This window comes from Phodopus roborovskii, unplaced genomic scaffold (assembly GCF_943737965.1).
Source record: "Phodopus roborovskii unplaced genomic scaffold, PHOROB, whole genome shotgun sequence".
Classification (NCBI taxonomy): domain Eukaryota; kingdom Metazoa; phylum Chordata; class Mammalia; order Rodentia; family Cricetidae; genus Phodopus; species Phodopus roborovskii.
The window spans coordinates 416,778-428,962 of NW_026126575.1; the positions used below are offsets into that span (position 1 = coordinate 416,778).

A 12,185-nucleotide genomic window follows, 5' to 3' on the forward strand; every position below is an offset into this window, starting at 1 on the left:
GTTCTAGGTCAGCCTAGACTAGAGTGAATGAGAGTAGTCTGCCTCAACAAAACAACAACAAATTAAAGACAAGAAAGGTACAGTGATGGGAGGCATGAAAAAAGTATATAATGTATGAATGTGTAATAGTGGAGCTCATTCTTCTGTACAGTTAATATACCTTATTAAATAAAATAAGTTAGAAAGACCAGAAAACAGAAAAAAAAAAAAATGTTTCTTTTTGTATAAAAAAAAAAAAAAAAAAAAAAAAAAAAAAAAGAGCAACCCACATTCTTAAGAGACCAAGCAAGTGTGGCTGTATGAAAATTGCCTGCCTTGCCTGCCTACCTCATCTGCTTTCATTCACAGATGGAGCCCCCATTCCTTTGTGAAATATAAATGCCAATATGTGGATACAAGCACAGGCCACATGGATTGTCTTACCTCTGTGTAGATAGACCATCTTCAGTTCAGCTTTGGAGACTGATCCCTGTGGTAAATGGGCTGTGCTGGAGCAGTGCAGTGTCTGCTCTCTTCCTTCTTCACCTACAGAGACATGCATGGCAGTGGGGCCTGTGCTGGAGAAGTAGCTAAGGTGATCCTGCCTCCCTTCTTCCTCTCACCTAATGGTTTACGTCTCCATTTGATCCACTGTGCACTGGTAGTGGCTGCCATCTTTAGGATGACAAATCTTATTAGGTTTTGATTTTGATCTCATGGTTAAAGCCTTCCCACTCACAGATGGGCCTTTTATGGGCATAGATGCTGAGTAGTGGTTCTGATTATGTTGGGTGTCGTAAACCCTTACTTTGCTTTAAGCTTTATCATGATTTGTAGGCATGGCAAATCTGGACTGGCTTGTTGAGCTGTCTTCAGCCCTGGCTGGAGAGGTCATCTTTCTGTACCACTGCTCCCATCTGGTGGCCATTATCTCAAATTGCAGCAGCATGACATGCTTCAAAAAGGAATGGCTTGTCCTTCAGTACCACACATTAAAATGCCTTTAAAATATGCTACATACAAATTGTGGTGATATTTATGATTTATTAAAACCTGCCTGAGGATTCAGAAAGCAAAGTTAGCCACAAGCCATAGAAGCCAGGCAAACACCTTAATCCCAGCAGCCAGAAGCTTGGAGGAGGTGGTGGTACATACCTTTAATCCTAGGACTCAGGATTAAGAGGTGGATGGATCTCTGTGAGTTCAATTCCACACAGATCTACAGAAGACTGAATCAGTCTTAAAGAGAATTATAAAAGTTTTTACCTGTAATCCCAGAACTCATGAGAGGCATGTAAGTCAGCATCAGGAGTCAGTATAAGGCATTCATTCTCCAGCCACACTGAGGAGAGGCAGCAGTTTGAGACTTGTGAAGAGCGTGTGCATGGATCAGCCCTTTCAGCCTGAGAGCTAGTGGCTGGCTGCTTTGCTTCCCTGATCTTCAAGTTGAACCCCAATATCAGTCTTTGGGTCTTTCATTTTTTCATGTTCACAAATTCTCGGTAAGGGAAACATTCATCAACTCTTCAAAAGCCTAAAGCCTTTCTTGGTTTCTTTACTCATGACAGATTTTTCATGCTTCATGTTTTTTTTTTTTTTTTTTTTTTTTTAAAGCAGTCTTTTCTCATTTTGGATACTAATCCCATTTCCCACTCCCTCCCTCTTCTCCCACTCCCCCCACCCCACCTCCCACCCACTTCTCAGAGAGGGTAAGGTTTCCCATGGGAAGTCAACAACGCCTGGCACATCACTTTGAGGCAGGATCAAGGCCCTCCCCACTATATCTAGGCTGAGCAAGTTATCCCTCCATAGAGAATAGGCTCCAAAAAGCCAGTTCAGGCCTTCATGCTTTTATGGTGATTATATGCCCAGGCCATAGATGAATGAAATTATAAAGTATTCAAAATATCTGGCAGAATAAATACCTTCTAGGTCTATATATAAACAGTCATGGATATAAATGGAGTGTTTGAAATTTGTGCAACTACTTTGTCCAATTCTAATAAATTATAAGGTACATCACGGTTTTAATAAATTTCTTTTGGAGGGATGATAAATGGCGCTACATTATGTATATGTACTACTATACAAGATCCGATATATATTTCTTGCATTTGATTTTTGTTTCATCTCAAAAAGTATATATTCTGAAAATGTGCATATTGGAATTTAGGAATTGTAGACTGAGTATGATGGTACACATTTAACAACCCTGGCATTTACCAGGGCAGAGACAGAATCAGTTCAAGCCATCCAAGGTCATATAAGACCCTATCTCAAAAAACAAAAATAATTTAGGAAGAAATGGGGATGGAGAGGAGACAGAAGACTTAAATTTTTGATGCTATGTCTTTCTTTCTTCCTTCGTTCCTTCCTTCCCTCCCTTCCTCCCTCCCTCCTTCCTTCCTTCCTTTCTTCCTTCCTTCCTTTCTTTTGTAAGTACTTAGTTGGGTGTGGTGGCTCATGCCTTTAATCCCAGAACTTGGTAAGCAGAAGCAGGTGGATTTCTGTGAGTTTGAGGCCAGCCTGGTTTACAAATCAAGTTTTAGGACAGCTAGGGCTATACAGAGAAATCATGTCCTGAAAACCAAACAAACAAAAGTAAGTACTTTAAAAAAATCTACATTTAAAATTGATAATGAAACAGTTTAATGTATTGCAAGGAAATAAAAACTTTTTCTGGATAAAAGTAACATAGTGGTTAGTATAATAGATTTCATGGGAAGTTTCACTGGTTTACAATATTGAAGAATGTAGTGATAGTCAATAGAGAGACATGCAGTCTCTGATAAATCATGATCACAATATAGGTGGCTTGGAAACACTTGAGTCCATTAACTTTTTTTTTTTTTTTTACAGAATGATGCATGTGTTTTGTGAAAATAAGGAATAGTACTTTAAGTGTAAGGCTCTAGGGGCTGCAGGGAATAGATTCCTACCCAGGTTAGCCTGAATAGTAACTATAAAGCCAATAAGTGCTGGAAACATCAGCAGACAGGCACCAAAGTGTCACTGAGCCTAGGGCAGTTAAAATGGTACCAGTGATTCCTGCTTCCTGATTCTCAGAGGCCTCAGATCTCTGCATTGGCTGCTTTTTGGTTTCTATCAACTTTGCAAATGGATACTAACTCAGTACTGAATCACAACCTCAACTCAAGTTCTTATACTGATCACTTCCCTCTGTGTCCACTTCTGTCTGATTTGTGCCAACTCTGCATAGAATAGCTTAGTGATGTTTTTGCTACACAGGGTTTATGAACAGGACTTTTGAGCTAAGTGATGAAGCTATTCAAGGCAGGCGGTTGGGCTTTTTGTCCAATAGAACTGCTGCTTCTTCTAAGACTTTGACCTGTGACTGCTTTGCCACTCTCGTCTATCTGACCTCGAAGGCAGACAGTGCTTCTGGAGTTAGGTGGAAGTTCTAAGATTATGTGGAACTCCAAGAATGAATTAATTTAGCACATTTGAGAGTACCAGCGAAAGTTACGTAAATGTCTGTTAATGAATTGTGAGCTGTCTTTGGATAAAGGAAAGTGGGATGTTTGTCAGTGAGTCCCGATGTCCCACTATAGAGCAGCTCACTCACACTGGGTCTTATATCTCAGCAGCACATGCAGTGACAGGAGCAGGAGTCTTCAGGGTCTCCTGCCACACCTAAATGAGAGGTGGAGCGGGGAGGGGAGGAAGAAAGGAAAAGGAAGTTCCTGAAATAAAGTGACATGTATGTATGTAAGCAAGCACTAAAAGAATTTTCTAGCCTCTCTTATAAGAAAGAAAGTACTAGGCTTAATTTAAAAAAAAAAAAAAATCTTGTAGTTTCTTTGGAAAATAGTGGCTGTTTGTCCTTGATTTTTGGGTTAGATGTGTAGGACTTCTATGACTCTGGCTGTAAGTTTCTTTTTTCTTTTTTCCTTTTTTTTTAATTTTATATAACAAAGTCCAATTAAATGAAAAAACATTTATACACAATATTTGGGAATTTGGGCGTTGTTCTTTCCAAACTACTTCCTGCTGGTAAGGGGCGCTGTCATGGGGGATTCGAAGAAGATTCAGAAATCCTGGCTGTAGTCTGTAGGGCTGTTTTGTCCAGCTGTTTTGAATGTAGGGTCACCTCTTACTCTGTTTCAGGCAGTCTGGCGTGATCAAACCACATTAGTCTGGAAGGAATCCACATCTTTTCATTTTCTGTGGAAACAAAAATAGAAATCCTTTTCCCCAGTAACTTGTCCTTCAACTTAAATTTTGGAGTTAAAGCATTTTTTTTAATTTAATTTATTATTTTACATGTCGATCCCAGTTCCCTATCCCTCCCTCCCTCCTCCCCTCCCTCCTTCCCTCCCTTTTACCCTCTCTGCCCTCTCACATGCACTCTAACCACCCTCCCCTCCCATCCCCCCACCCCAATTCCATATGTAGGGGAATGCCATCCAGTTGGGCTCATGTAGATCTGACAGGTCATGTGAAGTAGGAACTAGGGCTTCTCTCCTGTCTCTAGATTAAGGCAGTTATCCCTCCATGGGAAATGTGTTCGCAAAGTCCTTTTGTGCACCAGGGATACATCTTGGCTCCACTGTCTGAGGTCCCTTAGACCCTTATTCCTTCTGGCTGAGACCCTTATTCAGGGGGGCCTGAGTCAGTCCCATGCTGGCTTCCCAGCTATCAGTCTAGTGGCCGTTAGCTCCTCCTTGTTCAGGTAAGCTGTCTCTGTGTGTTTCTGCTGCCTGGTCTTGTCCTCTCCATCTGCATCTGGGTTCTAGTTTGACTCAGTGTCTGGCTGTAAGTTTCAAGAGTATAAGAAAGTCATTTAGGTCAGGCTGCTTTGAAGACTGGCTGATAGTGTAATCAGTGCCATGAGGTGACAGCAGCATCCTGAGTTCCTGACTGACTTGGCACCTTACTCAAAAGATTTTCTCTGTGTGTTCTTCTTACAGGTGGATTTGCTCTTGTCTTTCTGGTGAGAACAAGCAATGGGGTGAAATGTGCCTTGAAACGTATGTTTGTCAACAATGAGCATGATCTCCAGGTGTGCAAGAGGGAAATTCAGATCATGGTAAGACTTTGTGAATTATGACTTCTTCTTTATTTAAACTCCTGGACCCTAAGGGATAGGTGTGATACAGGCATTCCATTTAGGGCTGAACACTCCAAAGTTTCTCATTCTTTGCACATCGACCAATTGTGAATCTCTGTATTAACTGCCATTTACTGCAAGATGCTTCTCTGATGAGAGTTGAGCAATGCACTGATAAGCGAGTTTAGCAATAAATCATTAGGAGTCAATTTCATTGTTATGTCATTTTAACAAAATAATAGTAGTGGGTTTTACCCTCAGGGCCATGACTTTTCTACTGTGACTGCTTCTTAAGACAGGTATATTATGCTGCCCTAGGAAAGTCACTGGGCAGGCCTGACACCCTTCCTTGAACTGGCAGCAAACTCTTACACAAGGTGGGACCAAGAACCAGGGTATATAGGGCTCTGTTTCTGCCTTGGTCACCCTCAGTTGGAGATTGAAGGAAAAGGAGGTTAATTGGGAGAACTGACTAGTTTAACTCAGAAAACTAGTTTGGGATCTTGGGAAAGCATTTACTCTGGAAAGCCCAACTCTCTAGGGAGCTTTTCTTTTTTTATTGCTTTCCCTCAGTTACCAGCCCCTTGTTCTGACTGCCAACCCCTCTGAGTCCTCTGCATCCTGTGAATATGTCCTGACACAGCTTTATGCTTTTTACAGGTTTTCCAGCTGGAGCAATTCCTGTGCTTTGGCCACAGTGTCAATACTTCATAATGCCTTGTGATTCCATTTATAAAAGTCCATGAATAGCAGGATTCATTGTGGCATCAGAAGTCAGAAAATAATTATTTAGGTTGGGAAATGGGCCAGGGAATGTATTTTTGGAACCTTCTGGGTTATGGAAGTGTGTTGTTTTGTATAGTGATCAAATGCATTAAGATCTGTATGTTTTTATTTTGTAAATTATACCTTCATTTTAAAAACAAACCCACTAAGGAGGGATGGCTAGGCACTTAAGAGCATGTACTATTCTAGAGGACCCAAGTTCAGTTCCCAGCATCCTCATCACAGCTACCTTTATAATCACAGCTACCTTTATAATTCTAGGTACAGAGAATACAATACCTCTGGCCTCTCAGAGCACCTGTGTGTACATGCATGTAGATACACAGAGACACATCTTTAAAAATAAAGCAGATCTTTAAAAACATATTGTATAAATTTAGATTTCTATCATTATTAGAGAGTTTGTATCAGAAGTATAACCTGATGTGTTTATGATGAAATGGTGTATTATTGTGAAGACAGTAACTGGATTTAAAAGAAAGATTTAAAAGACCATGGTTTGAGTGAAGTGACAACTTCTTGAGAGCTTGTTAGTTATTATTGGTTGATTTTGCTTCTGTTTGACATTATGCATAATAAAAAAACCTTTAAATATGTACATTGTTATTTTTGGTATTTCTACAGCTTTTGTTTATACCAATTATATTGCTTCCTTTACCTGTTATGTTTTAGGCAGTTCTGCCATCACAATATGAGTTATTTAAAATCAGAAACTTAATGTTTGACACATTTTCTTAGCATGTAGAAAGCAGTTCAATAAAAGAGTGTCTGCATGTTGGCAGAGATAGATGCAAATGTTCACTTAGAAGTGACTCCTTCCAGCTGTAGATTTTAAAGCCTTGGGAAAGAGCAGGCATAAAAGATAGGTGTGGTGAGATCCTAAACTGAAAGTATTTGGGAATAACCTAATACTGTTAAGCCAACCAGCCAACCCCCAAGGCTCCAGAGCACAGGGATCTGTCTGCAGTGGGCCTAAGGTGCTCTGCTTGCCCTGTCTCCTATACATAGGAGGTTCCTAGATATTTCTTATGCCCTCACCCCTCCTTTATCTCCTTCAGCTCCTCTTCCTCCATGCCCCTCCTTCTTCCCTTTTCCATCCCGCCCTCCTTGCTCATCCCATGCTTGCTCAGCTGTTCATATTTCGTTTCCTATATCTGCTGCTGCTGCTCTTTCTTCTGCCCAGAATGGCCTTCTCATTCTTTTGCTTATGTTAGAAAAACAATCCCGTTCTTTCATTTTCTCCCACTCATTTTGAAACATGAAGGCTTGTTTTGTGTTAGTAGAGAAACCAAGAAGCACAGGCCGGAAAACTCACAATGAGTTCAATTAGGAGTTCAGGTGTATGGGATCAGTTTGGGTCCAGGGATGCATTAGGTAACAAGAAAACATCAAACAGTCTCACACCATTCTCCTGTGCCATCTCAGGATCCTAGAAGTGATCAAGGTAGTTGATTCTTGGAATGTACTTCCCAAACCATGCTAGTTCTTGGTTTTACTTCATTTCAGGCATTGTTTCCATGAGAAATAAGGATTTAGTTCTTTTCATCCTGCAGTACAGCCCACCTCCAGTATTAGTTTTACTCTTCCTGAATTCAGAGAGTTAAGCAACAGGAGCATTTCCCTCCCACCAATGTGAGAACCAAGACTACCTCTTCTGAATTTGCTGATGGAGTGTAAGCACTGTCACATCCCCACATAGCCATTCCCACCAGGACTTGTATGTGTTTGTCCTTTGCTCTCAGTGTTCTCAACAATGTCATCTGGGACTGTCCTCCATTATGCCAGCCATGTTTTAATGTGCAGGTGTAGCTATTTATCTGCTTAACTCTCTGAAGAGTTGTCCTGGGTTCTGACTGGATGGACCTCAAGCTGGTGATGGACTCCTAGCTAGTGTTCTGTGGAGCCAGCTTGTTCTTGTGGAATTCCCTAGGCTCCATCTCCTTGTCAAGCTTCCATCTCTCCTCCTGCTTCACTCTCTCCTCCCCACTCCCCCCTCCTGTGGAGATAGTCACATGGCTGCTTCCTCTTATGCACTGGACTTTTGGAACCAAATTGAAGAAGTTTTTGTTTAGCCCTCAATTCTCTGAAATTTTATAGTTTTACACTTTACATTTAAAGTCCATGAACCTTTATATAAGTTGCAAGACTTTTGTCGATGGTCTACTCTTGGCTTATGGATGGCAAATTGTTTTAGAATCAGTTCTGAAAAGGTATTCTCTGTTCTGCTGGTTGTTAAATATCACTTGAACTGGAATTGTAGCATATTTGTCTATATACAAGGTCCTGGGTTTGACACCTCCCCCATCCCCCTCTCCCACACCCCACCCCTCTACCCCCCAGCACCCCTGATCATCCCCTATACCTACCACCCACAGGAACTTAAATTGTAGGGGCCTATTACTAGTTCTTTGTCTGTCTGTCTGTTTGCTTATCAACTGTATGCATATCTCTCCACCAATATCCTATAATAGTCTTGTTTTTGTATCTAGATGGTAAGTGTTTTTTTGAGTCAGAGTCTCATGCTGTAGCCTTGGGGTATTTTAAACTTTGTAGCCAAGGCTGGCCTTGAACTCCAGATCCTTTTACCTCCATCCACCTAGTTCTGGTATTATAGGTATATGCTATCACACCCAGCTGTCAAACAAGATTCTCTCATATTTTCCCCAGAATGTTTTAAAAATATTCTAGTCCACATATTTCTGCCACCATGCCCTCCCTTCCATGATGGCTGAAACTGTTCTTAAACCATGGGCCAAATCCTTTCTTAAGTTGCTTTTATTAGGCATTCTGCCACATCGATGAGAAAAGAAACTAATATACTATGTGAACTAAAAATATGTACATATATATGTATATATACATATACATATATATGTATACACACACATATAATTAAAAGCAATGTAAGTGGAAAAAGACAGGTATTTCAAAGGTTGGTCAGTTCAATATGAATGTGTATGTAGAGTGACATGGCTGACAAAAAAAAGAGAATGCAGTTTTTGGTTCTGTTGATGGCAGGGCAGAGGATGGCTGTAGTGGGATATTCACTTTGTCTCCTTCTTTGGCACTGACCATGCCCATTGGGGGTGGAGCCAGGGGCGGAAGTGACCTGTGGAAGGAGGTCTGAGGAGGAGCCAGGAACGCTTTCTGGCTGGCAGGTCGGGGAGAGGAGAGCATCTGGTCTAACTTGCTGGTGTTCATCTGTCCAGGTTGTAAGTTATTTCTCCCTGAATAAGCATCTATTCGGCCTATTTGTTTATCCTGATCTTTATTTAACAGCAATAGATGGCAATGGTAGTTTACTCCTCATGTGTCAGACTAGACCTGTAGTCCTTTATTCATCTCTTGGGGGCATCCCTATTCAAAACAGCAAACACACACTATAACAAAGCAACACAGCTATAAATGAAGAGGCAGCCAAAGTGAACTCAAAAGTTATGGCAAAGAAAGTGAGCATGTCCCGTTACCACCATTTGAAGAGACTGTTCTTACTTGGTTGAGTTGCCTTGGACCACATGAGAAGTAGTTGATGTAAATATATAGTTGCTGCCAAAGGGGTGTTGTGCCAGAAGGTGAAATCGATGATCTGCTCCTTCAAAGGTTAAAAGCTTATTAGGGTAGAAGCTGGCTTATTGATTGATGGACTTGTCCTTTATTTCCTTGTGGACTGGCAGTAGTCTACTGAGCAGCCAGCATCTGTGAACTAACCACACTTGGAGTGCTGCTGTAGGGCCTTCCTAACTTAAGTGCCACTGAAGCAGTATGGCACACAGCTGAGGACAGTCCTGACAGATCAGAATCTGCTTTACAGTGTGATCCCTTGTTGATTCCTAGTCCTATTAAAGTCTGAGGTGCAGTGCTACAGAGTAGGAAGGACTATAGGGGATATTTTAAAGGTCTGTTCAGTAAGTACAAGACTAATTGAGTAAAAAGAAAAAAAAAAGTATCCTAGTTTGATTTTCTTTTATTTTTGGTAGAACATTGACCAAAAACAGTTTGAGGGCTAAACTTTCAGGTTACAGTATATAGGGAAGGAGTCAGAGCAGGAGCCTGGAGGCAGGAACTGAAGCAGAGACCATGAAGGAGTGCTGCTTAATGGCTTGTTCCCCAGCTCACATTCAGCTAGCTTTCTTACACAGCCCAGGCCTATCTGAGGAATGGTACTGCCCACAGTAGGCTGTCCCCCACATCAAACAATCAAAAAATGCCCCAAAGACATGCCCACAGTCCATCCTGAGGGGAGCAATTCTTCAGTTAGGGTTCCTTCTTCCTGTTAACTCTAGTTTGTGTCAAGTTGACAATGACAACTAAGCAATGTGGAATGTACATGTTGGTGTGGGGAAGAGAAAGTATCTTGGACTTCTTAAATAGCACACACTCAGCAAAATCCCCACTAGAGCCGAGGGCCAGCCCACAGTTTCTTTGAGTGATGACTAGAGATGTGCTTGTTTGCCCAGAAGGATTAGAAAAGAGATATAGGGTCATGAAGAGATGAAAGGAAGAGTAAAATGAAACCACACCACACCAAGCACCTCTTTCCAAAGTAAAAACCTTATCCCTGAGCTGCCATCTTGTTTCCCCGCGCGCCTGTGTGTGCCTTATCTCAGCCAGTCTGTCCAAGACCCCCTGAGCGCGAACCCTAGTCCCCCGCGCAGCCCCATTTCCACTCCGACAAGATGAAAGAAACGATCATGAACCAGGAGAAACTGGCCAAGCTGCAGGCACAAGTGCGCATTGGTGGCAGAAAGAAGAAGGTGGTCCATAGAATAGCCACAGCAGACAACAAAAAACTGCTGTTCTCCTTAAAGAAGTTAGGGGTGAACAAACATCTCTGGTATTGAAGAGGTGAACATGTTTACAAACCAAGGAACAGTGAATCCATTTTAACAACCCTAAAGTTCAGGCGTCTCTGGCAGCAAACACCTTCACCATTACAGGCTACGCTGAGACAAAGCAGCTGACAGAAATGCTTCCCAGCATCCTAAACCAGCTTGGAGAAGACAGTCTGACGAGTTTAAGGAGACTGGCTGAAGCTCTGCCCAAACAATCTGTGGATGGAAAAGCACCACTTGCTACTGGAGAGGATGATGATGAAGTCCCTGATCTGGTGGAGAATTTTGATGAGGCTTCTAAGAATGAGGCAAACTGAGTTGAGGCGACTTCTGAAGAAGGTGACACTTGCAGAAGTCACAGGAGCTGCTATTTTATATCATGACTGCTTTTTAAAATTCTTTTGTTTATGAATCTGATAAAATCTAGCTCTCTAATATTTTTAAGGCCCTGGACACTGCAGCTCTTTTCAGTTTTTGCTTAAAACACAATTCATTCTTTGCAGCAAATTAAGTTGAAGAAGCCTGGGAATAAAGTTTGGAAAGGGGTTAATAAAACTCTTTGCCTAGTTAAAAAAACAAAACAAAACAAAAACAACACCTTATCCCTTCTCCCATTTTTAAGAAATTCCAGTCTATCAAGAGGGTCTTCTGGCCCCTTGGACATGTGGCTCACATGCACACGCGCGCGCGGGCACGAGCACACACACACACACACACACACACACACACACACACACACACACTCACTCAATTTAAAAAAGAAGTTTCTTTGCAGTTATCCCTTCTTTTTGGACCATGTAAATAGAATGGAGTTCTAGAAAGGCACACAACAAAATTGAAAAGCAGAGGGAACGCTAGTGTCTGAATGCTTTCTGAGTTATAAAACTTGAGCTCTGGAGTCTGCTTTTTGACCTCTGTATCTTTCTGATCTGTGACCCGAGGCAGGTGCACTGAGGCTTTTACCTCATCGAGTTTCTTTCTAATCCTATTTTGAAGATGACTTTGTTGTGTACCAAAAGCAAAACCAAAAGCAAAAGCTCTGAGCCCACTTGAGTTCCCCCTTTCTTCATCCTTAGCACAATAAGTAGCAACCACCTTTGCCCCGTCCCCCATTGCAGGAAAATAATCTCTGTTCTACCCCTTAGTAATCCTAACCTCATCCCTCTGACCTGTAGAATGGTCCCACCAGCTCTCCTTGTCTTCTGTATCATACAGTTTTCACTATCTAGTATGGTTTTCACAATTCCTGGCCATTCTTCTTTTGAGACAGCATCTTCCTTAAACACAGATATTCTGAGAGAGTGATACACAGACACTGCTCAATTCATTATATTCTCATCCTATCCAATCTCTTCTCCAAAATCTTCTCACCTTAGTCTCCAGAAGTTTCCTGTGGGTTCTTTCCTACCATTGCCTGTGTTTCTTGGGGTCTGCTGTTCTGTCAGAGGTGCTTTCTAGTCCACGACACAGAAGGTGGAGTGAGCACTACTATTGATGCCGGGGGTTCAAGAGTTTAC

The 12,185-nt window shown here is 41.7% G+C and overlaps 1 protein-coding gene and 1 pseudogene across 1 annotated transcript in view; both read left to right on the plus strand.

The window, feature by feature from the left end:
• Positions 1-12,185, plus strand: part of Aak1 (AP2 associated kinase 1) — a 147,792-nt gene that overhangs the window by 84,634 nt on the left and 50,973 nt on the right. Inside the window, exon 3 of the mRNA XM_051203446.1 lies at positions 4,911-5,029. Within this exon, the coding sequence (XP_051059403.1) occupies positions 4,911-5,029 (119 nt within the window). The remainder of the gene's footprint in view (positions 1-4,910; positions 5,030-12,185) is intronic.
• Positions 10,427-11,143, plus strand: LOC127236032 (transcription factor BTF3-like; annotated as a pseudogene).